Here is a 26,141-nt window from a genome sequence, read left to right as displayed (position 1 = left end):
CTGAATTGGAAGGGACCCATCAGGATCATCGAGTCCACTCCTGGCCCTGCACAGGACACCCCAAGAATCACACCATGTGCCTGAGGGCATTGTCCAAACACTTTTTGAACTCAAGACGGTTCTACTTTATGTAGAATACTTGTGGAAAAATCCTGAAGATATTTATGCAGTAGAAATTTGAACAGAGGCTTAAGTAGGGTTTCTGTAAGTTTGCTCTACAGCATCTACTGATAGACTGAAACAATTTTTATTAACTAATCTGAAGAAATCCCAGTGTCATTACCAGAGCAGCAGCAGCAACTCAAGACCTGTGGAAATCATCGTGGCTGGTGCAGAAACAGAATAAGCAATAGCCCATTATAACCACTGGTGGAGTCTTAAACATCTTTATTTAAATAGTCAAAATAAATATTTGATAAGATAGAGCTAACCAAAGTACCACATCTATTTGGTTTTGTTTCTTTAAAGCACAGCTATCAAAGTAACATGAGTGCCACCTCCTGGTTTAGGCATGGAAACACTCTGGGTTGTGCTTATTGCATTCAAAACTTCCAACTGAAAGGTATAGTTTTTCTTTTTTTTCTTTTTTCCTTTTTTTTTAAGTAATTAAAATGTTTATCTTCAACATTCACAGAATGTTGTAAGAACAAAAATAGCTAAATGCAAGGATCCAGTAACACCTGCTGATCTTTAGTGCCTAGAGCAAACTAACTATATAAATGCTTCACAAGTATTTTTCCTCAAATTTAACTTCATAGATGTCAAATCCTACTAAAACACAGGAATGACCATAATTTTAAGTGACCATAAATTCAAGTGCAGTGGCTTGTAACACAAGAAGTAGTCTTGGACTCCATGTGGAGTATGTTCTCCCAACTCTTTTCTACCCTAAAAAATGTCTTCTTAAGTGAAATGTGTGCATCTCTTACCCAGGAGGTGACAGAACCTAACAGAAGAAGGCTGAGAAATTCAGCAAATGTACTACAAATGGCACAAAGAGCTGCAGCCCATTTTATATCTGCTGCAACAGTCAATCACAAAGCTGTTGAGAAAACAGGAGTAAATTACAATCTTGCACATTACTAGCTGTGCAGGAGTGAAAGGTTTGACTCCTTTTGTTTCATTTCACACAACACCCACAAAAGGGCATCACTACTATGTCAGAGCCATTTGGTAACAGCTACCAAAGATGTTTCAAAGCAACTTTAGAAGTAATTTAAGAAACAGATCTGCCCAAATTCACGTGTTGCCCCCACTGCAGATATAAAGACAACTACACTTTCCTCATGCCTGCAGTAATAAAAGACAATTTACCAACACTGAGTAAACACTGGCTCTGGGTCTCTTATTTTCTCTCCATATTCAGTATGGGCTGGAAGTACATGAGCCCAAATCCTGGGAGATGCTGCACCATGTCAATTCTGTATGGCATCATGTCCTACGGACTCCTAAATTTTGTCCCCCAGCACCTTGGCTGGCATTTAAGCCATTTCACCCACATCAAGCCTGTCTATCTCCACAGGCTAAGAAGCCACTGCTAGACTAAATGTTACGATTTCACAAACTCTGCACTCCTCTTCTGTATATTGACTTGCTGTAAATTAGGATCAGAACCCTCAAGTCTTCTGGAACACACATAGCAACTTATATATATTTTTTAAATGTATAACCTTTTGGAACAAAACCCATTCATGTGTTTGATGTCCCAGCAAATTCTTATTCACGTTAAGAAGACGGACACTTATTGCACTTGTATCCCACAGCAGAAAGTACTTCCAGGAGGAGGACCTCGTCTCTTTCCAAAGTCGCCATCCCCATACTTTCTCACTCTAAAGCAGCAACAGTCCATGATGGATTTATCAGCACTTAACCAACTCCTTGTTTGGCAAAGGTTCCGCAACGACTTCATCACGCATGAACTGCTCCTAAAGACAGCAAGCAGGGTTTTAGTTGATTTACATTATTTCTGGATCTCCTCTCTGGCAAAAAAAGACCAGATACCCAGGCTGAAAAACTCAGTGATTTTAACTTGGATGAATCTGTCCCCCAAAACCTGAACGCCGTAAGCTGCCAGGCTGCCGACAAGGCTGTTGGAGTCAGCCACAGGCAGCTCTTCGCCTCACTGAGATCGTTTTGTCCCTCTCCACGCCCACCCAGCCACGTGAGTTTTAAAGCCCAAACAAGGCAGCAGGAGACCAGAAAAACAAGAGCTCGTGTAGAAGATCTAGTCCTAGATCAGCGATTTTTAAACGCCGCTTCTGCGTTTCCCGTTTATGGCGACGAACCGGGACTCGGAGGGACCCGGCTGGAGCCGCGCCCTGCGGCCCTGCCCGCACCCACCTGGTCGTAAATGACGCGCAAGATCAGGGAGCAGCTGGGACAGGTGGCCACGTCCTCCCCGTTCTCCAGGTCCTCCTGCAAAAGCCCCGGGAAAGCGGTCACGGCCCCGCCGCCTGCCCGGCCGATGGGCAGTAGGGCGCTGCCCTCCTCCCCGCCCCTGCCCGGCCGCCCCTCACCCGAGTGATAAGGAACCGGTCCCCGCAGGGGCACGGGTAGCTGTAGGTCTCGGTCTCCTCGTCGTACTCGAAGTCCTCGATCTCCACCTCGTCGTGGAACACCGACATGGCGGAGGGAAGCGGCGGGAGCCGGGACGGGGCGGAAGGGAAGAGGCGGTGCCTGACGGGGCACGCGGGCGGAGCCTCCCGTCATGTGATGCGGCGCCGGTAGGGGCGGTGGGCAGCGGAGTCGGGGGTTCCTCGGGATCTCAGGGAGGGATCGGCTGGGGAGGGGGTGGAGGGGCGAGGGAGAGCCGGAGGCTCAGCGCACTCGAGTACCCCCGGCTCGCTCTCTGCTCTGGCGGGAGCCCCGCACGCCGGTCGGAAGCGGTGGCCGGGTCGCCCCCTGCGGCCAATGGCGCTGCCGTCTCCAGCCCTGACCTCCTACTTGGCGATCCCGAGCGGCTGCGGGGGGACGGACGAGGACTGCCGCGACCTTGTCCTTCTCCGTGTCCCTGTGCTTCCCCTGCCCCTTGTCCTGCTCTGCCTCGTGTCCTTGTCCTTCCCCCGCCCCTTGGCCGCCTCAGTGCCGCCCAGCCTCAGCCGGGCACAGGCTGCCCAGCGCCCCCTGCGCTCACCGTGCGCTCCTCAGTCCGGGGAAAAGGGGAAGAACATTACTTTCGCTGGTGACTTTTGCAGGAGGTACTGTTTGTACCTCTTACCGAGAGATAGTTTCTGGTAAAAGATTTCCTTATCCTGCTTGCTTAAGTACCCTTGATGCCCCCTCAACACTCTCTTGCATTAACTTACATAGTAATTTGCTCTTCAGTGTGGTATGGGTGAGCTGAAAGTAATTCTCCCTTCGGATATTAATGTAGGATTGAAAGAAAGAAGAGATGTGGTCGTAGATCTGAAGCAATACTAACTAACCCAGGGCCAGTGGGTCAGAGGAGAAGGAGAATGAATGATTAATTGATTATAAGTGAGGAGAAGAAGGAGTCATATAACAGTCATAAAAGCAGCACTTGTTTCTCTCAGTGGAGCAAAGGAAGTGTAAAAACGCATATAAAATATCTAAAGAGGGGGTATCAAGAGGATGGAGCCAGGTTCCTTTCAGTGGTGCCAGCCACTAGGACATGAGGCAAAGGGCAGAAGCTGATGCACAAGAAGTTTCAGCTGAACATGAGGAAGAACTTCTTTACTGTGCAGGTGACTGAACACTGGAACAGATTGCCCAGAGAGATTGTGGGGTCTCCCTCATTGGAGATGTTCAAGAACCATCTGGACACAATCCTGTGCCATGTGCTCTAGGATGACCCTGCTTGAGCAGGGAGGTTTGATCAGATGACCCACTCTGGTCCCTTCCAACCTCACCCACTCAGTGATTTTGTGAAGTAAGGGGGTATTTGGAGTGGCTATTCCTGTACCAGCTAGGGTAAGAAGGGAATAAAGGGAGAACAACCCACCTAACAGGAGCTTGGGAGACTGAAGCAGTGCACTCCATGGAGGGCAGGGAATTGCCAAAGAGCTGCTTGGGTCGAGAAAGCCACAGGGGTGACAGATGGGGCAGAAGCTGTTCACGTTGTGTAAAGGTGTGATTCACACTTGTCCATGATAGAGGAGAATCAGGGCTCATTAAAAGACATGTTGGAATTTATTAGTTACAGAGTAAAAATGACAACTGACTTCATTCTCATCTTTGTGATTGGAGAGTGATTGATGACAATGTAAATGGAACAAGGATCTTGAACTACTGTTCAAGAGTCATTTCTTATTTATGATAGAGTCTCAGTCTTAAAGTAGTCTGTATGAATAGGATCCTTCAGCTGTGACTATAAAATTAGGCTGCCATTTATTTTGTTTTCAGTATTATGTGTTGATACTGAACTTTGGGTTGGTTGATTTTTTACGTTTTCATTTGTAGAACTGAACATATTTGCTTCCTAAAGTGGTAACAATGAAAAGGAGGAGAATGAGGATGGCTCATTTAAATGACTGTCCACCTCAGCAACAGAATTAAACCAAGTACATAAAATAAACAGTCAAGAATCTCTGATTGGAATTAAAAGTTGTGCCACTTCTTTGACCAGCAGATGTTGCTGCATTTATTAGCAATTAATTGCAGAAAGGGTTTTGAAAGTCGTGAGTTGATTAAAAAAAAATAAATCTTTATTCTCAGTCCTAGGCCTCTGAAGCAAAGTGTCAGACTATATGTGTTTCATTTGGATGTTGTGGTGATTTAATTAAAGTCACAGTCGTTGGCATAAACAGCTTACATAAGAGTGTCCACTTTCAAACATCCTTCATGTTTACATTGAATTAGTTAATGTGATAGAGTGAAAAGCATGAAAACATGAATCAAAAACCAAGAAGCCTAAAAAAAAGCAGAGTTGTATATGGATATGCTGTCTGAAAGACTCCAAATCCTAAACCGACCTCATGAATTTGAGAAACATAATGATTTTTCAGCACTCTGGCTTTACATACAGCATGCCAAGGTAGAGAAACTGGACTCTTCATTAGATGTGTACTTTGTTGTGCTAAAATATTTTAAGATTGTTAATACTTTTGTTATCAATAGCTTCTACACATTTGCATGTAGAAAGCGCTAAAGTGTTTTGTTTAAACACTTAAGTACACCTTAAGTCCTCTGTAATGGGGTGAAAAAAATTTTTAAGTAATTTTGTTTACTGGTGGTAGATGACTTTTAAATAATTCCATTTTTAAAAGGTGCAAGCTGCTGTGGAATTAAATGATGAAAAGCTATTAAAAATTATGGACAGTTAAAAACTGCAGGAAGTATTTCTTATGCTTGAAAGTGGGCATTTTGAGTAGTGACTTTTGAGAAATGCATTCCATTTCTGAGCGGCCTAATTAAAGGAAGCTCTGCCTCCATTTGTACAAGATTACAAACAGGACAAATTACTAAGTGACCAGCCAATATAGTTGTTAGTGAAAGCCTAGAGAGTATAGGCCTGATTAACTGAACAGGCTGGATTGTTGCCATTTCAAAGGATTCAAAATGAAAAACATTTTGAAAATAAATTACATGCCTTAAAAGAATGCAGAAGAAGAGATTTTAATGGAAATAAAATATTAATGCTTTAAAGAAGCAATGGACTGCATCACGGAAATAATACAATTTGATGGGTGATGATAATACGATAGAGAATTATGCTAATCCATTTTAGGAAAAACAAAGGCCTACAAGGTATGAGAAATATCTCTTGGCTCTCTGATTGGCATGTTGTAAATGAAATGTAGTTCTGCCTTACTTTGAGTGTTGACCATGTCAGTTTATCTTTCAGTGTCACAGCTCCGTTTGAGTGCCCAGTTTTGAATCTTCACACCATGTTTCCACTGTAGTGCATGTAAGTGTCCTCCACTTGCTTAACTATGTAGAGATGTGTTATATAGGGTACATGGAAGTGTGAGGAATTAATGTGCTTTTAAATAAACCTGTGAACAAACAGGCTTAATTAAAGTTTATGAAATTGTCCAACCAGAACCCTTTCTATACCAATAGAAAGGGAATGCACAGTCAGTGTTTGATCTTCTTTCAAATATTGTTTGAACATTTAAAATCAAAGATATGTTGGCTGGAAGGCACTTCTGAGGGTCATCCAGTCAGATCTGCTTGGAGCAGGACAGTTGTTAACACTGGATTAAGCCAGTCCCAGGTAAGTCTTTTGTAAGACTTTTGTAAGTATTTAAGTTAAAAAGGTTTCTGCTTTCCAGTCCTTCAGTTTCTCAGTGCCATTTTGAAGTGAAGCTCTACTATTCAGGATGTCAACCATCCCTCTAACACAGCATCATCCACAAGTTTGCTGATCATAGAATGGCCTGGAAGGGACCTCAAAGACCAACCCCTCTGCCATGGACAGGGACACCTGCTGTATCATCATCCAAGTTATTGATAGATTTATTGGCCTGTGTCAGCCCCCAGTAACAACCCCAGGGTACTCTTATTACTGTTGTTAGCCAACAACTGAAGCAACTTGAAGCCATCAATTCTGTCTGCCCAGACAGTTTTCAAACACTCCAACAGTCCATCTGGCCTCGGCTTACTAACATGCCATGGGAGGTGGTGTCAGGAGCCACAGGTCAATCAAGATGTGTTCTGTCCTGTCCCCATGGTTGCATGACCAGACATTTATTTCATCATGGTAGCTGTTCAGATTTATCAAACATAATTTACCGTTGGTAAATCTGTGTCCAATATTCCTGATACTTTCTTAGCTTGCACAGAGCTAACAGGACAAGCTCTAAGCATTTTTCCAGAGACTGAGATGGTGCCGACTGGACATAAGCACTCCTTCTTGCCTCTCTTAAAAATGACCATGTGTTAGTCCGTTTCTAGTCTGTTTCTAGTCTGTTTGTAGACTTTGTGTGGTAAATGTTTTTCATAGATAATACACAGTTGCCTGACATGCATGTCAGCTGTGTCTCTTAGCAACCTTGAGTGTAAACCATCTGGCTCTGTGCATCTGAATACATCCAGCTTCTTTCAGCAGTTGCTGGCCCTACTCCTGCTTATCCCTATCCTTCCCAAACACCACTGGTACAAGCCGAGGTCGGTGTAAAAGCAAGCTTTGCCTGTGAAGACTGGGGCAAAAGAAGTGTTGTGCACTTCAGCCTTTTCTATATCATCTATGATAAGCTCATCTTCCCCTTGTGAGAGACTGAAATGTTAATGACAAACAATCGGCCATTTTCAAAAACAGTGCTTTGGTTAGGCCAAAGTTTGCACCCCTCAGCAGAAGAGGAGGAGGAGAGGTTTAGGGATCGTGAAACCTCTGATCTGCATAAGAACAGGCCAGGTGCAGAAGGGATTAGTATCCACCCTGGAGGATGACCATGACAAACCAACTTTTGTTTAACAACAGGCTGAGTTTTGAGCCAAGTAAGGGGAAAGGCTGATAAGAAGCAGATCCTGTGGAGGCATGATAATGCTTTTTATCATGCCAATTTCGTCCCTTACAAAACTGGCTCAGGTGTAAAAATCCTTCCCCCCCCCCGGGGGAGATATCATAACATTCACATGTAAGCCTGAAGATTTTCATCACTTCTGATGGGGCATAACTGGCTCAACTACACTGATTTGAGAGGCAGCTGTCAAGTTTTCTCTCTTAGAAGGTGTCACTCTTTATATAAGTATCACCTATATACTTTCTTAAGTGATACTTTTATGCTGATGTATTTCTATAGATAATAACCAAAACAGCTGCATACCTACTTTCCATTGCAACCAAGTTATTTAAACCTGCCCTATATATGTGTATAAACACTGGTCATTCAGTGTCGTTTCACTCTAATCCATCCCAAGGGATCTATTGACAAGAGCGTCAGTTATCTGGCTTCAGGGGCAGGTCATAACACCCCTTCACTGAATTGATGCACATTTTCACTTCTTTACGATACTTTCATACTTCTAAAATTCCCTCTCATTATCCTATATGTCTGTTGCTAGTTTTAGCTCCAGCTGACCTTTGGCCTTTTTGTTTTGAAGGAAAATAAAAGGTGAAAACAAACCATTTCAAGCACTGAGTGTTTCATTTAACAAATATTTATGATTTTTTTTCAGGAGCCTGTGATTCTGAAAAGTGCCCAGTCGTCATGGCTCATACTACTGTTTATGTGGGTTACACTGTTCCTCAGTTACTGAAAGGTGCTAGCAGAATTTTTCCTTCTCATTCTGCACTGGGAGTGTTGAGGCACTCTGCTTTTTATTACTGCACAGTGAACGGGTAGGTTATCCACTTTCTTTTTTCTTTTGAGACAGTGCCATGGTAACACTGCCAAAATCAAGCTGACAAAGTACTACAGACCTATAAATACTTAATTTAACTCCCAATTATATATTTATATTTAATTCTTATTTAGATTTATGTCATCTGTAGTCTGGATTACACTGGTAAATTGTTATGTTAATAGAAATTCGTATCAGTAAGGGACAGTAGCACAGCTGTCAAAATGACAATTATCTTTGTTTGCTTTTTGTTGCAGCACAATAAAATCAAAAAGGAAAATGGATCATCTAGAGAGGACGGCAAATAATTTTCGCCAGGAGGTTAGTGTTGTGTTCTTTAGGATGCAAGTAATTTTTTTTTTTTTTGCTGTGAAGGTAATTGTGTTGGATAATCACGTTTGATTCTTAGGCTCCGTTTTCCGTACTGCTGGAGTCTGTTTTACTTCTTCTTCTCGTAATTTTTCATATTTGATGTTGTTATAAAATTAGCATATTTTGTACTCAATGGGTGAAATGTAATGAGTTATGAAAATTGTCGATGATGTGATGCTATTTATTTTATGTTGGACAAGAAATTTAATAGAATTCTGGTCAAGTAACGAAGCACATGGATACCCATCACCTCTACACAGAATTCTCAGATTTTTATGGATTTCTATAATTCTCATCCAGATTTGAGATTAAAAAATGTGGAAAATGTCCTTTTATAGCACGGGAGGTAAGAAAAAATATAGACATTTTGAAAGGAGAGCTGATAGACAGTTGTAAAAAGGATCTTCATTTGTATCTATTTTAATTCAAAAACACAAGGGCAATAAAGCATTTTCTCCATCAAAATACAGAAATGCTTATTCTGGATCTCAGTTTTGAGCAGTAAGCATTCTTTTTCGTAATGTTTAGAGGTGAACATACTCTTGTACTTCATACAGATATTTCCTTTCTGTACTAGGCTGAAGTAGATGTTTTGAAGTTTTTAATACTGGGAGAATAAATATTACTTCAGTTCTCAAAAATATTTAACTAGTGAAAAAAATCCGCATTTTTCTTAGCCCTTTCAGGAGTTAAGGCACTTTTTTGACTGAAAAATCCCATCTTTATGGGAGTGCTCAGGAGCTGGGAAAGGCTGTCCAGTTTTTCTCCATTGTTTAATTAGCTTCTCTCAGTCTTGAGTAGCTATTTGTGATGAGCCAGCCTTGCATGAGCCACTCAGCAGGACAAACACACCACACAGATGTCAGCGTGTGTATGTGTACATAATTACGTGCTTCCCTGCTAGGTTTTTCCCTAACTTTAGTTGAGAATAAGTCACAGGCCAAGTGAATTCTTCCCAAAAGGAAGCCAGGTGGAGGGGATATGTAGGTCACCCCCAAACCAGAAGATTCAGCACTTGTGACATGGGCTGTAGATGGATGAGACAAATGCAGCCTTGCTCTGCCTGTTGCCAGAGCTGTCAGGGAGTGAGCCAGCTTTGGGAACCATGTGTCTCAGAACTGTGCCTCAGCTACTCACGCCTAATGCCAGCTCTTACTTGAGTACAGTGTAGCAATCCTTGTGGACGTACAGCTGCTCAGGTGGATCCGGTTTATCCAAGAAAATGAGCGTAGAGACAGGCACAGAGAGATGCACGTTCTCGTTTGCTTCTGACGTGAAAAAAATTATGGCATTTTTGAGTTTTGCAACAATGATTTAGTTATCTTGGATATTTCTGATTGCTTGGCTTGCTTACTTTTTCTGCTCAATGTGGGTAGCTAGATAATATGTGGAAAATGGATCCTTATGAGGTATTGGAAGCTCTGGGGTGGTGCAGGGAACTGTAAGGCCTGAGGAAGAGAAGAAAGCTATGTGGGATAGTTGAAAGAGCAAGGCTCAATTCTTGCTACTCCACATTCTCTGCATATCAGAGGATTATACTGTTTCTTTTTTTAATGCTTAATTTATTCTTTGTTACTTTATTTCTGACCACTTTAAAATCAGTTTATTTTAAATCCTCGGCTTAGTTTCAAATTCCATGTAATCAGCAGTTGGCTTCCCGCAGTCAATATTGCCTTATTTGGCTATTTCAGTCCTGTAAAAGATGAAAGAATCATAAATCTGCGTTGCATTAGTGTGAATGCTACAGAACATGGCCTGTTGAAGAGTGATAATGTGAAGGACCAGGATAAGAAAATGTGCCTAATGCTTTCTTGAAATACAGCTGCAAAATCTGGAGTCCTGTGTCCTCTCCCTCTCGCTGCAGCCTGCTGTGGGCCAGTTGGATACTCTTGTGATAGTCCAAAATACTAATCACTCTGATGCAAATTTAATTTTTGAAATAACTTTATACTGATTAAGAATTAAATTTCCAGTGCTCTGTCTGCTCTCTCAGCCAAATAACGAGTTAGGGAGTGTACTGAGGAGTAAAGAAGGGAATGAAGAAGATCTAAACTTAATGTCCGTTTCCTGCATTTAAAGTTTCTCAATCAGAACAACCATTTAAGTCATGTATCTGACATTTCTCTCATTAACTTAAACTGACTGTCTTCCCCATTTAATACTATCTGCCAAAGTGGAACAGAAATCTATGGTACTTCATTTTAAATTAGCAAATGTCCTGCTGCTTAATGGGACAGGGGACATGTTCAGATGTTACTTTATGAATAAATTAATTTCCTGCCATGTGTTTTAAATTACAGCATAGTTGCTTAAAATTTAATTTTTTTTTTTAATCTGTTTGATCTTACACAAATGAGAAATGATAAAGCTGTGATGGTATTGTGAGTATTTCCTACTGTGGTAAATGACATCAGCGTCTTTTAAGAGTGAAATCTGTGTATCACCCTGTGTAGAAAATATTTAGGGCATTGCTTTCTTTGTGGAGGAAAAAGGTTAATAATTATAACTCAAAAATACCTGAAAAGGAAGGGCAGGGAGGGATGAAAATCCATGTTGTACTGATGGTCATCAAAGAGTTTAAGTGGGGTGCTCATCCTCAATGGCCCTGTGGCAAAATCTGCATTTCATTTTTCATCTTTTTTTTTTTTAATAACTATTTAAAAGTGGTATCAACCATGGCTCTGACATCCCCTCCCGCATGATTGCCAAGCAAAAACTCCTCTGTTAACCAGCAATAAAAACCTTGGGTCGTAGTTACCCGTGTTCATAAATAAAATATGTGGTCAAATGGGGAGGTATAAATGCAGGAACACAAGGCTTACTGGTTTTCTTGCATTGATGCACTAATACATATGTTTCAGTAATGCATTTAATTACTTAAATAAAACTAGATACAACTCCAGAATTCTCCCTTTTACTTCAGTTGCAGCTGATCTTTAACAAATGTCCTTTGTCAGTCTTTATATCAGAAATCTTTTTACTTTGCTGCTGGAAGATGCAGGAGTGTGTGTCTTGTATAGATGTGTAAAGAACCTGAAAAGGGATAAGTAGCAATCACTTCTCTTTATAGTTAAGCTTTCAACTGAAAGTAAGTTTGTATATAATCTTAGAATAAATCTGACAAAAGTGACAGACATGATGGACTGTAAGTACAAAAATATTTCTCCATTCAATGACTATGTGAGTGAATCATAGAATCAAAAAATTATTTGGATTTGAAGGAACCTTAAAGACCAGCAAATTCCAATCCTCCTGCCATAGGCAGGGATGCCACTCACTAGATGAGGTTGTTCAGGGCCCCAACCAACCTGGCCTTGAACACTTCCAGGGATGGAATCCACTTCTGTTTTTCTATGCCAGTGAAAAAATATTAGTGCTGTAGGTAATGAAATGCTGCAGAGAACATGGAAGGGATAGATTATTTCATGCACAACTTCTTGAGTACTTCTGCTGCAAATGATATCTACCTATCACAATGGCTTATTTTCCTTTTGTCAGGTAATTACACAAGCAAAAGTGTGTGGAATCACCAATGAATCGGAGACAGTCAAAAGACTTCGTTTGGCTATTGCAAATAAGGATTTTACGTTCAAAGCAGGACAATGGTAAGATCTTTCAGTATTTGTGAGAGAAATTACTAGGAGAAGTCTACTACAGCAAAGTGTTAAAAGGCCTCTCTGATCCTTGAACCTTGGAAAAAAATTGTTAGTTTATATAATACCATGTTTTCTTATTGGTTGCCCTGTCAAATAGCTGATATTTGCCATAATTTTTAAATAGTCATTATAAAATATGTAATATTACTAATAAAAGGGCAGAAATGGATGTTCTTTAAATGTTCAGTTTGATTGCTTTGATGTTTTCCTCTGGTTTATGTGTATTACATTGTTTCTTCAAGAGCACTTTGAAGTTCCATGTACTTTATTCTGCAAACTGTCTTTGCTGTCTTTTTTTACTAGTTACCTTTACAGTGGAGCTGAGACTGCTACTTTGCAAGTTACTTAGTTTTGGTTTATAATTAAATCAGAGTTCCTTGCTAAGTTTTATTTTTTTCCCTTGAAGTTTCTTTAATTCTGAAAATTAAGCCAGTTAGGTCGGATTAATAATATAGAAAGGCAAATTTGAAAATAAAAAACTTGAATTATTAAGCCTTTGAAACAATTAGCTGTTTGTTTAAGCAATTTTACAGGTGTTCTTTTTTTTTCCAAGGAAGTAGTGAATATTCACGTTTGTCATCCTTCCTTGTTAAAATTACTCTCACTCTGTCACTTTTTTTTCCTCTTAGAAATTAATTTAAAACTATGAGTAGTTGCTTTTGGCAATGGACATTTAAATGTTTTTAAACTTTTTATTGGCTTAGGCCATCTGAAAGTGGTTTTACTGGAATCAAAGTATAGCTGCTAGGGTATTAACAGCATATGTTACTCATGGAGTGTTAATATGCTGGCTTTTAAATTTAGAACCAGAACACAAGATGTTGATTGCAGTAATTTGTTTGTGAAGTAATTTGCTGCAGTTTTTGCACATGTGCAGTGACTCATATTAAATTCTTGCTTGCCAGTACTTGGAAAGAGCATTTACCCTTCAAAAATGTTTTTGAAATTATCATGCTGAAAACTGAAAGCTTTAATTATAATTACTCTTCTTCATTTTCTTCTTCCTTGAAAGTATTCTAATGCTATTGTAAGGTATACAACAACTTTTCTGTACTCGTAGCTATAAACTGTGGTTGCATTTTTTGATGAGCAGTACGAAATACCAGACCACAATTTCCTGAACAAAAAAGGCTAACTTGCTATAGTAAGATGTCACAGCCAAAGATTGTCACTAAAATGTTTAAATTTTCTGAAAGTGTTTTAATTATTGAGATTTTTAGAAGCAAAAGTGAATTTGTTTTGCAAGCACGCTGGCAGATACTGGTCTTTATCTGACTACAAATAATGATGAAGAGACTTGTTGCTGTCACCCATTTTGATTTACTAAAACATGCATTGAGGTATATGCATGTTACAAAGCTGCTTCTTCAAAGTGTTTGTGGTTTTAATGTTTCTAATCTCCTCCTCCAGCAATCAGTAATTATCGTTCATTTCTTAAGGGTTTGGCTTAGTTAGCCTTTAAAAGGAGGGAAATGCAAAACCACTCTCAGATCTCTGGTTTACATCTTTTTTGCCTCTCCTTGTTGTGGGTTTATATGTAAGGGTTTTCCTTCTTTTTTCCCCTTCAGCTACTCTTTTCCCTTAAGCTGTCACAGGTAGCATTTCTTAAGGAGCCCTCTTATCCTTCAGAAATACGAACTTGTCCACTATAATACAGTATACTGTGCCCTACAATCTCACAATTATGTAACTGGGAAAGAACTACCAATATGGAAAGAAATGTACATTTGCATTAGTATTTTAGAAAGGTAAAAACTATGTTCGATTGAGGTTTTGCAGCAGTGTTTGGTTTTGTGTGTGTGTTTCCCCAGTGGGCACAGATTGACTTGAATGTAAATTGTTACTTTACAGCACAAATTCTTATTTTTTCGTTAATGTAAGTAGTAAGATTGTTTTCCACCAGAGGGAGGTAAAGAGCTTCAGTAGCATCGTTAGATGTTCTTTGCTCTGATAAATGCTGCATTATAACAGTTGTCCTTTCTAATTTCTTGGAGCCTGACTGCCAGGAAAGCTGGGCCCCATGGGGCAGTGGGGCTGCAGAAGCTGAGGACAGTGAATTGAGCCTTCTCAACGTTTTTGGTTGTTAACCTTTCTTTTGCAGTCTGATACGTTTATACACCATCAAGTTTATTAGCATAAAGTTAAAAATTATATCACTGTTGTATATTTCACACTTTGTGCATTCTTCGAGAGAGAGGATGTTGTTCTTCGAAGAGTGAAGCTGTGTGGGGAGATATTTTTTGTTTAAAGTTGTGAACTATTCAAAGTGCTTCTCTCTTCCCTAAAGGATACAGCTTTGCTGTTTAAAGAAGATATCTGTGCTGTGGAAGCCAGTCTGTATTTCTTGTTGCATCCTCATTTAACAAATACTGAGCCAGCCTAACCCAGGCTTGACTTAATAACGATTCTATAGTACTTGGCATTGCAGTGTGGTTGTTTGTTAAGGGGAGCAGAAGAATTAGTTATAAACACTATGTTTATTTTGAAATACAGGGATTTTGTTATGTGCTGTAGGAAGCAGAAGTATTTAAGATTTATGGAACACAGAGGAGTTCAAATGATGGATCATAAAACAACTTCTAATTTTTTTCTGATAGCTAACTATTTGGAATACCAAAGCCTTACTTTTATGAGAATGAATTATAGTTCATATGTAGTAATGGCTTACCTTCCATATTGTCTAGTGTCTAGTGTTACAGAAGCTTAGTCATATGTTACCTTCTAATGTGTAGAAACCCAGGCGTGGTTCACTTTTAACTTAAAAAAAACCAAACAAACACAAAACCTGAAAAAGCAGGAATTTATTCCAGTTCAATTTCCTAACCTAGGAAGTGATATCTGCCACCAGAGGGAGCTGCAGTTCTGCTGCCAGTAACCGACTTTTCCCATGAGAAATTTTTTACACACTGTTGGTTCTACTGTTTCATCTTCCCAGGAAAAGAAAGTGTTTAATCTAGAGTAATTTTCCTAAAATTAGAATCCCAATCTTCTTATGTTTTAAAATTGAAGAGCCCATCAAAGGGACCAAAAAGAGTGGGATTTAAGCCATTCTATCAGACCGTATTGTGTTTTTGTTGTAATACGCAAATAATTTATTTAAAACACGTAGAATTCTAGTCTGTTGTAAGATGTGACATCTAATGCTAAAACCAGTCTGGTTTTAAAACCTTCTAGTTTAAAAAACATGATGACTTGTTTCTAGATGAAAATAATTCTAAGGAAATGGCGTTATGCAAGATTAACTCCTTTTCTGGAAAAGTTATGTTACGGAAATGAAGATGTTGTAAAGGAAGGATAATTGAAACAAAAGCAGCCATATTGTTTTGGCTGTTGTTTTCCATGTTTGGGGTTGTTGGCTTCTTTTTTAAAATTCTGTTTCTGGTCTATTCTTAGGGTTGATTTCTTTATTCCTGGAGTATCTGTAGTTGGGGGATTCTCAATATGTTCAAGCCCTGGCCTCTTAGAACGAGAAGGAATACTAGAGCTGGCAGTAAAGCACACTGTTCATCCTCCTGCTCACTGGATTCACACTGAGGTAAATTACATTAACTGTGAGATTTGGCTCTTTGTTTGTTTGTTTGTTTGTTTGTGGGATTTTGGGATGTGGAGGGGGTTATGTGTGTTTTTAGACCACTTTGTGCTATTGACTGCAAAACTCATGTTGACTTGTTCAACCATTTTTAATACAACATAAATCTTAAAACGTATTGTTCAGTAAGAGACTGAAATTGGATGTTTATATGGTAATATGGTTATTGCAACCTATTGATTCCACTTGTGCTTACAGTGGACTAACAGTGATATTGTAGTTAGTGCATATAAGGGTTCTTACTCCTTTGGAATTAATGAACTTAAAAATGTTGAAAACTCTCTGTTCTAAATTGTGTCCCTGAGAACAGTATTACACCTTACAAAGCTAATCTGATAATGTTCCATAATTCCTGAGCATTTCTACAAATATAAAATGGAAATCATTGATAAATCACAGATAAATATAGATTATTAAGGGGGAGACAAGGGAGATATTTAGATCAGGTTTTCTCAAATGATAAAACAACAGAATACTTTAGGATTTCTATAATATTCTCCTAAATATGCAGTATTTTTGTAATATAGACATATTACTCAAGGCTTGATTTTTTTGCTATATTAAAAGCAAAGCCTGACACTTGGCCTCTTGCAGTTTTTTGTTCATCATTTACCCCATTTAGTTACAGTCAGAGGAATCACATATTTCATCAGTGATCTGTCCTATCATCTTTTGTTCTTTTCACAATCTCTGAAGACTCTTTTAGGACTTCTGATGTCATAAATTAGTTTGTTGTTGCTGAGTTTACTGGTAGAATTTGAGCATAAATCTTTAGTCAAGGGGTAAGCTACGCCAAACCTGCTGTAGAGAAACCTCCGGGGGATATATGGACTCTTCTAGCTAAACAAAACCATATGCCTTTCCTTAGGAAACAAGCAGAAAAAAATAGCAACCTAGAATTTGAAAATGTTGTATATGTGGTGAAAAAGCTCTGGTACTTAATTGTTTAGAAGTTACTTCTAAAGGAAGGTGGTAACTCAGGGTAGATGTTATGGGAATAGTTAGCACTCATTTACTTACTGTATTTGGGGGTTTTTAGAGGTATTTATTTCTTAATATTACTGTATATAAATCATAAATTTTAGCTCTGTATACTTTATAGCTTTAGGAAAATGTAGCCTTTTAGAAAAATATCCATGTAATGCATTGATCGCTTCACTTCTCTACCTCAGGTGTGTTTATAAAGGACAACATTTTCTCATCATATTACTCCAGAATTTTACTGTCTTTTCTTGTGTACTGACTTATTGTTATCACTGTCATGGCCAAAGCGTGGAAATATGTGGGACACTGCTGATTATGAGAGATCTCCTCATGTCCAATCTTGAGGAGCTACATCTGGTTAAGGTGGCAGGTTAGATGACAGAGGTTGTTTCTCCCTGAAAAGGCTTATTTCCTCAAAGGGTACCATATTCTGTGTCCTATTTCTGCCATGTGAATCTGGAACACTTGTGGATTCATGTATCTCTAAACCAGAGTAAAACATGGTGGGAAAGCCTGGTAGTGTATATGAATAGGGAGAGAGAAATTGGTTTCAGATAATGAACGCTGTCTTACACTATAATTCAGAGACAATACTTCATGCAATAATTAAGAAAGGCAAGAAATTTTTTTTTTTTTTTTAATGATCATGCTAACTACTTTAAGAACTTGTGTGTTCTGTGCAATACCTGAATCCAAAGGCCTCCTCCTTCGTCCTGGTGGAATTGTTGCATGTTTAGACCTTTGCTGTCTATGCAGTTGTCATTAATGGAATTCCTTTTGTTTCAGTTTACTGTTTCCTGATACCAGGATTCTTTGGAGGAAGTGTTTTCATTTTCTAAGCTAACTTTTTAGCAGTTCTTGTAGCTTTCCCTGTTTTTCCATCTTCCTTTCCTACTTTCCTTGGTTTCCCTATCCTCTTCGGGGTTTTTTTTGAAAACCTGTATATGGCCTGAAGTGAGTTGTGTTTTCTGCTCTTACTTGTTCTGTCTGCTTGCAGTGATGTGGGAGAACTCATCTGACTTCTCTGTACTGCAGTTTCACCCTTCATACCAGGATGCAGTGCCGGTTTACCAAGAAGATATTGGCCCAAATGGATTTTTTTGTTGTAGCTTTCATTTTCCATGTAACAAAAAAACATTCTTGGACAAATTTCTCTAAGAGATAATATCTTACGTACGAGTGGAGAATAAGAGAGAAGGTTTTCCCCTGATTTTTCTTCTTCTGTGCCTCTGAAGTTGCAAATGCAGAAGTGATTCTGTAAGAAATATTCTTGTGGATACTGCTTCAGTTCTGGGTGTTTTCTATTTTTTGGGAATTTTCTTGACATGAGGCTGGGTTTGGGTAGAAGTGTGATCTCACATTGACCTCAGGTTTTCACAACCACGTCTTGCATTGGAAAACTCCTGTGTGAATCGTTCCTCTTTCAAGTCCTGTGGGGATGAAAAGGGGGAGTCACCATCCTGCCTTACCATAAGACTGAAGCTTTTGAAAGTAGAACTGGTTCCCTAGAGACACTGGGTTACCTCAGATAGCTGGAAATTTTGTGAATATTCTAAATTTTTTCTGGTTTTCCCTCACTGGTCAATAAAAATAAAAAATGACAGCCCAGCAAGTCTTGTGACTGGAATGCGAGAAGAATAAGGTTTCAATTTTGCTTTTCATTTTGAAATTAAATATCTTCTTTTCCGTCCTAGTGTACTCTTGACTCAGAAGTGGCTCTGCGAGTGGGAGGTGATTTCTTCTTTGATCCTCAGCCTGGTGACTCCCCAGTAAACCTAGTGCTGATAGCAGGGGGTGTTGGAATTAACCCATTGTTTTCTATACTGCTGCATATAGCAGATCTTCATGGATACCAAGAGAGTAAAGGAAATGGACACAAATTGGGAACAGTGAAGCTGTACTACAGTGCAAAAAATACAAGTGAACTCTTATTTAAGGTAAATAAAAATTTTTTTTAAAAAAAATAGGTCTCAGCTATTCAGCTACTAGTGAATTGGTTGCCAAACTCCAGAGAGTCCTTCTGTGTAAGACAGTGTACGAATGGAGACAAAACTCACTTCCTGCCTCAAATCCCATGTGTTTTGTTAACTACTTAGGCCAGTGTACAAATTAAGGCTGTTACTAGATACACCTGGTCTCAGTGACTTTGGTGATAAGTCAATTACCCCTAAATTTTACTGTAGCCCTGCATTTTACTATAGTCTCATAAGAGCATCATGGTATAATAAAGAGTATATATATTTATATGTATATATACACACCAATAGTATGCATAATGTTCTAATACTGAAACCACATAGTCTCGGTATGGATTGTATTGAATTTAAAGACTAGAAAAGAGCAATTATATCCAAAGGAAACACTTTCTAAAATAACAGGGGAGCTTTATTGATAATGCATTAGTTATTATTGAGTACATGTTGTACGAATGAAGGATTTATAGCTGCTTTTAAAATTTCTTGTGCAGCACTTCATCAACATTTACTCAGCAGTTAAAGATCAGTTGTCACACTCAGCCATTACGGGTCACTGATAACATTTTAGGGTCAAATTAGCCCAGCTTCTGTAAAGAAGCATCCAAAATGATTTAGGTTTCTTCATAGTATTGAAGGCTTTTGATTGTAAGATAAAGGTGAAAATAAACTGTGTATAGGATCCATCACTAGTTTTTCTTCTGTACTTCTGCCATATGGAGATATTTGCTTTTTTCGAAAACTCATTTGTTTGTTGTTAGAAGCAGAATAATCTGCTCCTCCGTTTGGCCAACTGCTGCTGTGCCAGTGTGTTCTGAGCATGCACAGGTGTTTTCAGTGCCTGTGCTAACATTCTCGAGTTTCACTTCAGCCCTCCTGTGACAGCAGAGCTTTTGTGTTAAAGCTTCTGGGACAGAAGAGAACACAATGATATTTACAGTGCTTACAATATTCTTCACGTGTCCCTCAAATCCAGAACATGTCTGTCAAAATTGTTTACTTCTGTGCAGAGGAGTGAGGAAATAGAATCACTAGGAGCCTTTATGCTGTTGCAAGAAACATCTGTAAAACTCTCCAGGAGGAACTGCTGGATTGTCACTGATGGTTTGGAGGACCTGTTCCCTGAAGGACCAGCTCTGTATAGGCTGACAAGGGCAAAGGGGAACACCAATGTCTTGGGTGTGATGCTTGTTCTGGATGTGCTTCATGTCACAGGCTGAGGCACTGCTGCTGAAAATCCCCTTAGTGCAAATGGTAGAAGCAATACAGTGTGAGAGTTACAAATGACAGCAGGTAAACAGTAGAGGTACTAGTGGAACTAGTGTCCAACAGTGTCAGTCTGTGTTGCTCTTCATTCCTTGTCTTTTTAGGGATTCAGGAACAGATTTGCCTACAAAGTAGTATCTGTCTAGGGTTTTTTGTTAAGCAACCCATGGCAGACTCTCTAGTGTAGTAACCAGTTAGCAAGCAAACACAACTAAATGAGCTAATTTACCTATTTGCAGAGTAGACATTATTTGAATTTCAAAATATTTTTAAGAATTTCCAGTGTCCATTCCAGCAGTGAAAATCTTAAATAGTGCAGAATCTAGACAACAGCTAAATCTTAATTTCAGAATTAACTACAACATCTGACAGACACATTATTTTTTTACTATGATTTGAATTGAAGCTGCTGGGTTTTTGGCTGTAACTTATCACAGCTGTGACTTAGGGAACTGAAAATTACCATTTCTACTTTCTACTCTGGTAAAAAGTAACATTACCATTATATTGTATTTGGTTTTACTTGGAGGATGTGAGACAGTAAAAGGTCTCGTAATCTTACCACATAAAGCAGACAAGACTCAAAAAGTTCCTAACAAATGGTAAATACATACTGCAGGGGGTTTTTTAAATGGAAAACCCCTATGGAAGTGGAAGGAGGAAATAGTGAGAATTTAAAAGGGGAAGAAACTGGGAAATTACATAACTGGTTCTTAGGTTCAAATCTTACAGATTTCAACCTATCTCAGAAAAGGAGACAAGCTCTAACATAGCTGGCAGGGAATTTACATTCCAGGTGTGGGAATTGTGTGTGTAGGTGTGCAGGTCAGCCCTGTGGAATCAAGCCCATCAGGTTCTCGGTGCTGAAATGCAAAGTCTTGGTTCTTGGTAATAATCACTGGTGTTCTGGGAGTGTGTGCATACATCTGCTTTGATTTAATGGCCTGTGGTGTAAGCAAGTGTGTTTAACATTACAGAAAAATATTCTTGGTTTGATGAACACGTTTCCTGGAAAGATCACATGTTGTTTCCACGTTACCCAACAGCGTTCACAGATCTGTAAAGAACTTCAGCCACATGTTACAGGTAAATGTACAGATGGTATCAAAGTCCAAGTCTGATTACATCCTAAAGGATGAAGTTATTATGCATAACTCAGTATTTTTACATTTAAAGGTTCAAATAGAGATGTGAGTTAAACCTAAATAATTTCACTGAACATACTATGCTTTGCAGAAAAATTTTCCCTTTCCAGTTTTTGTTTTCCTCTTTTAATTCAAAACTTTATACTGGTATTTCCCACTTCAAACTTTATTCCAGAAATTGTTAAGCAAAGTATTTACTGTCCTATTTACTTTGCTTAAGGTGGGATTGATGAAGGATAATCTGACTGCTTGTAAGAGATATTTCAGCATGTTTCTATTTCTGCTGTATTTGTGTTAGAGATACTTACCTATTTTTTTCATGAATGTGGGATTTTTGCTTGTATGTAAGCTGTGTTCTCTTCAGTGACTAACACCCTCTGCATTCCAAGCAGAAGTACTGATCTAAATCCTCAAAAGAACAAATGGCTTTTGAAGCCTCAAATCTCAATACCTATTATTCTGAAGCAGGCCAGGCATTTTTAAGAAAGGAGTGCTTGAAATACCTTTAACCAGACATTCTTTTTGAAATGACTTCACGATTAATATATCTATTCTCATTTCCTACTTTTTTTCTTTGTTAGAGGGAAGAATATCCAAAAAGGATCTAGAAAAACATGTATCTAACAATACTTCATGGTACATCTGTGGTCCACCTCCAATGATAGAATCCATATCCAAACTACTGTCTAACATTGGTGTTCCTGGAAACCGTGTTTTCTTTGAGAAATGGTGGTAGTGACACCTGCTGAAGAGAAAATATATTATTTTTTCCAGTGCATTTTGATAAGCTAAAATGTACAGAAATGGACTATGAATTATTTGGAAGATTTTACTTCATAGATGAAGATGTCCTCAATTGTAACAGTGTTCCTTTTAATTTAACTGTAATATACCTGTAATGCAGTGCTGATGCTTTGGGGAAAGAAAGTGATTTTGTATTAAAGACATTAACTGTTATGGGTTTTCATAGTTTGCTTCTTCTTAGGAGTAGCAGCATATTTTCACTTTAGACACTTCCTTTGTTAGTCAGCTTTTAAAAGACTTTCAGTGCCTGATTCAGCAATTGCAGAGAATTAGTTATGCAGCAATGCCAGGTCTGTTATTTATAAAAATAAGTGAGGCCACAACTTCTGAATCTGCTCCAAATGAGTCAATACCCTTCCCTCCCCAGTTCTACATAACACAGTACTATTTCTATAGTACACACTGTGGTGTTGTGACTTCCTTCTCGCCATTTCTTGTCAAAAGCAAAAACCAACCTTTTATGTGGTTCAGCTGTGTTGACAGTAAAAGACATTTTTTTTTTGTAATCCTCTTCAGCCCTGGGTTAGAAGTGTTGAGTGTAGGCATCGGTACAGCTTCCCACCTGAACCTGTATCCCGTGCCAGTGCCGAGGTTGCCCATCCAAGATTGTGCTTTTGTGTGCTGCATCCTCAAAAGCAGCACTGGCCAGCAACGGCCAAGATTGGAAATCTCCACAATCCTGCTGCATAAAGCACAGAGCTTTAGGGGAATCCAGGATGTATTAGTTCTGCTTGGAGAAGAGTCTCTGGAAAGGTTGCTCTTGTAAGGCATGAGTGTACCTCTCTGTGTCATGGCTGACACCTGAGCCCTTCCAGAATGAAGCTTCTTTGCCCAGCTTGTAGAAAAACTCACTGTAGAATCTGAGACCAACAAAAGCTATAGTGAGTTTGCCAATTACCTGCATAGACAGTTCAAGTCCTTAAAATGGTAGAGATTCCCACTGTACATCTGAAGACCTCAATAAGGAACAGTATCAAAAATACTAAATTAATATTGAATTAGTAAAAATGTTAAACAGATAAGGCCTTGTCTTTGTTAGTGGCTCCTTACCTTGTGTTAAATGTTTCAGACAATAGTCAGCTAGGCAATGCAGCAAGTTTCTTGCCATCAGTGTGTTACTTCTTTGGCCCTAAACAGAGGTTGCAAGGATATCGATCCCATCAGCCTATTCCAGCCTGCAGCAGTACTGTTAGTGTGAAGCACTTTGTTTTTCAAGCATAACATCCCTGTGGTTGGCAAAAAAGGCCTCCAGCCCAGCTGTAGTTCTCTCCCAAAAGTCATTTCAGCTTCAGCATGCTGAGTTTAGCCTCTAGTAGTACCCTCTTTTTATCAATCTGGTACGTTGTACAGCTTGTAGGATACCTACTGCCATATCCACATGCACCTCATCTTCAAAATCCAGTAAGGTAGCCCAGCTGGGAAACTCCAGGCCCTTGCTTTGAGGGAAGCACAAAACTACTACTGTAATTGTGGCAGAAGGTGATTCAACAACTGAAATGATGCCAGCGCTTCCTGAGTGTCGAAGAGAACAGGCCATACCTGCTGCTGGTCAGAGCACACACAACTGAAGGACAGGCTGTATTTTCCATCAGGAGGGCATGACTCTAACTGATGGACCTTAAAGAGTTGCCTTTTGGGGACAGCACTGTGACGAGGCCTTGCCTGTAAGTTTACGCCTTCTGCTGCCTGCAGCCTCATCCACTGAGGTCTGTGCTTGTGTTCCACGCGGCTCTGCCGCCCGCTGACATCGCCAGCCTCCTCCACAGTCCCTGCAGACCCAGAGGGGATGTCTCATCGAATTCCCTCCTCCTCAGACGAGAGGAAGATTCTATCTGAGTGCCCCTATTTCAAGGAATGGTTCCTTGTTTGTTCACTCTAGAATGTAAATAGGACAGCATGCTTGTCACAAAAAATAACACCAAGGGGGCTTTGCATTCACAAAGATTGCAGTTGACATGTCAGAGCTTGATGCTTGAAAGCAGCAGGGTTTTCCTAGGAACGTGCAATACATTGCTATCGGGAAGTACTGGTGCCCTAAAATAAAAACCACACGTTAGGCTCCTGCGTGTTTTGACAGTGTAATGATAAAAAGATTCTGAGAAGCCTTTACATGTTGTTTTTCTTATGACTTCTAAATCATTATGTGGATTATAAACTGGTATATCTTTTTTTCCGCTTAATGCATAGGCTTTCTGCAGCCCAAATGACATCTCTTTCACAAACCCCTCTTCAGACTTGCCCCAAAATGTCCATTTAACAAAGGCATTTTGAAACCCTTTGCTTCTGTAATCATCTTCTTTTCCCTCTAACCTCTTTCTGTCATCCCCTGTTACACTCAAGCTGAGCGCTGTGGGGCAAGGGCATATCTCTGTAATTGTATGGGCTCACCCACTTGAAGAGCAGGACGAAACACACACACACTGCACCGAAAGATGAGAGGAGAAAAATGATTTCATACCTCCCCACCCCCAAATACTGGTAACCTCTGTTAATGTCAACAAGAAGTCCTTTCTTACCTTGTAATAAATGCCATTTCTAAACCAATAAGTCAGGAAAGTTGTTGACATCCCCTTCCTCCATGGCCTTTTCCTGTTGACACTTAGGAATCTTTCAGAAGTCTCTTCTTTCTAGAGTCTTGTAGTCTTGTAGTGAAACATCAGTTTCACCCTAATGTCTGTTATTGGATCTGACTCTGCTTTAATTGAAGACAAAAATAACACCCCAGGAACATTCACCCATATAAACATATGGTCTACAAATAATGAAATAAATGGGATATTGGTCTGCACTGGCAGGAACAGAGAACAGCCCCTCCTGTTCAGCTGCTGGTTCTGGAGTTGGAGAAATAGTCTCATCACATTGGAGAATCATGTAATCATAGAAAATGTTTATTCCTCTTGTGCCAGCAGCTAAGGAGCAACGGAAAGAGAAGTAGACTGATACTCTTTTTTTGCAACAAAAGATGAGAAGTGAGAAATGTGCCTCTCTATACATTTATATTTGAACTTGGGGAGATGGTTTGTGAGTTACCTGGTGTTGCAGCCTTATTAGACTTTATCTTCTTCTTCTTGTGATATGTATTTTACTAGTTTGCCTGTCCTTATCTGGTACAATAAGTATGAAGTATTCCTATAGCATTTGCATTAATTACCTGGAAAAAGAATGGCCATCCACTTATCATTACATCACTTTAGTTGGCAGGGTACTTTTAGAGTGAGTAACAGAAAGCACTTCAATTGAAAAGCCTTTTTTTCCCCTTCAGCATATAGGTAGGGTACTGACTACAGTCAGCTGCCACATCCAGCACCACAGGCACCTTTCTGAGGATGGAGGCTTTGGCAAGGATCATCTTCTAAAGCAAAAAGCACATCTCCACTACAGCCTCGGAGACATATGAATTGTGTCTACAACTCATAATTCATAGGTGCATTGGTATTGTTCACCCACATTCCTCATACTTCTGAGAAGCACTTATCAGCAAGAAATTAGTATTTGCTCTTCTTATACTCTTCAGTTCTGTGAGGATGAAATTCCTGCATGAAAGGCTGATCATGCTTCATTTCTGCCCTATAATTGGCTCCCTGAGGCAAACATAGAGTCACGGCAACTACTAAGAAAAAGCAGGGTACCCAAATGCAGAGCCCTTCCCCTGCTCACCTCAGAAACCAAGGCTGACAGAGGAGCCAAAGTAGGGAAAAAAGGGTATATTGTTTTGTACTTAGCTTCATGTCCACGCATATGTTAAAGCTGCCTGGGGCTATTTCATTTATACTGTTTTCAAATGCACAGATCCAATAATCAAAGACATTATGCAAGATGAAGTGCCAGTCCAATCATTTGTGCACTTAACCCCTCCTGAACTCTACGTTAACTATTTTCATTATGATGCTTCAACAGTTTGGACATCCTACCCATCATAGTTGTACCCCTCTACCCCTGCTCCCCACTGTTTGTTGCAATATAAAACTCCTTTTTTATCCTTCATTTAATTCAGCCACTCCTCTTTTGACATTTCCTCATTTGCCTGAGCTGGATCTTCTCCTTAAAATTTATCCTATTGTAACAATTGTTGGCTTATTCAGATGACCACTTGCTCCAAACACCAGCA

The 26,141-nt window shown here is 39.5% G+C and overlaps 2 protein-coding genes across 6 annotated transcripts; one reads left to right on the top strand and one right to left on the bottom strand.

The window, feature by feature from the left end:
- Positions 1 to 360: 360 nt before the first annotated feature.
- DPH3 (diphthamide biosynthesis 3) lies at positions 361 to 2,686 on the bottom strand. The gene is made up of 3 exons (XM_032675551.1): positions 2,517 to 2,686; positions 2,341 to 2,415; positions 361 to 1,925 (listed from the first exon to the last, which is right to left on the bottom strand). Exons 1-3 carry the CDS (start codon positions 2,622 to 2,624, stop codon positions 1,860 to 1,862), a joined length of 249 nt encoding a protein of 82 aa, XP_032531442.1. The 5' UTR covers positions 2,625 to 2,686; the 3' UTR covers positions 361 to 1,859.
- On the top strand, positions 2,645 to 22,186 carry OXNAD1 (oxidoreductase NAD binding domain containing 1). Of its 5 annotated transcripts, none has more exons than XM_032675538.1 (10): positions 2,645 to 2,723; positions 5,812 to 5,866; positions 8,080 to 8,242; positions 8,502 to 8,565; positions 12,115 to 12,221; positions 15,666 to 15,807; positions 18,540 to 18,576; positions 18,685 to 18,782; positions 21,062 to 21,170; positions 21,811 to 22,186. In XM_032675538.1, the coding sequence occupies exons 3-10, from the start codon at positions 8,112 to 8,114 to the stop codon at positions 21,963 to 21,965; spliced, it is 843 nt and encodes a 280-aa protein (XP_032531429.1). In that variant the 5' UTR covers positions 2,645 to 2,723; positions 5,812 to 5,866; positions 8,080 to 8,111; the 3' UTR covers positions 21,966 to 22,186. The 5 variants fall into 5 exon arrangements, with proteins under 5 accessions (XP_032531429.1, XP_032531419.1, XP_032531397.1 ...); XM_032675528.1 differs by having other exon boundaries at positions 18,682 to 18,782; XM_032675506.1 differs by having other exon boundaries at positions 18,540 to 18,782.
- The last annotated feature ends 3,955 nt before the right edge of the window (positions 22,187 to 26,141 follow it).

Source organism: Chiroxiphia lanceolata, chromosome 1 (assembly GCF_009829145.1).
Source record: "Chiroxiphia lanceolata isolate bChiLan1 chromosome 1, bChiLan1.pri, whole genome shotgun sequence".
Classification (NCBI taxonomy): Eukaryota; Metazoa; Chordata; class Aves; order Passeriformes; family Pipridae; genus Chiroxiphia; species Chiroxiphia lanceolata.
Note: the sequence above shows the minus strand (reverse complement) of the source record. Positions and strands in the feature narration are given on the sequence as shown.

What these genes read in the sequence shown, in the direction of transcription:
- DPH3 (XM_032675551.1), bottom strand. Translation starts at nt 2,624, where the DNA reads ATGTCGGTGTTCCACGACGAGGTGGAGATCGAGGACTTCGAGTACGAC. An exon ending in ACCGGTTCCTTATCACTCGG is followed by an intron (nt 2,416 to 2,516) that starts GTGAGGGGCGGC and finishes GGGCTTTTGCAG; the next exon opens with GAGGACCTGGAGAACGGGGA. An exon ending in TGCGCGTCATTTACGACCAG is followed by an intron (nt 1,926 to 2,340) that starts GTGGGTGCGGGC and finishes TGCTGTCTTTAG; the next exon opens with GAGCAGTTCATGCGTGATGA.
- OXNAD1 (XM_032675506.1), top strand. Translation starts at nt 8,112, where the DNA reads ATGGCTCATACTACTGTTTATGTGGGTTACACTGTTCCTCAGTTACTG. An exon ending in ACGTTCAAAGCAGGACAATG is followed by an intron (nt 12,222 to 15,665) that starts GTAAGATCTTTC and finishes GTCTATTCTTAG; the next exon opens with GGTTGATTTCTTTATTCCTG. An exon ending in CTCACTGGATTCACACTGAG is followed by an intron (nt 15,808 to 18,539) that starts GTAAATTACATT and finishes TTTCCGTCCTAG; the next exon opens with TGTACTCTTGACTCAGAAGT.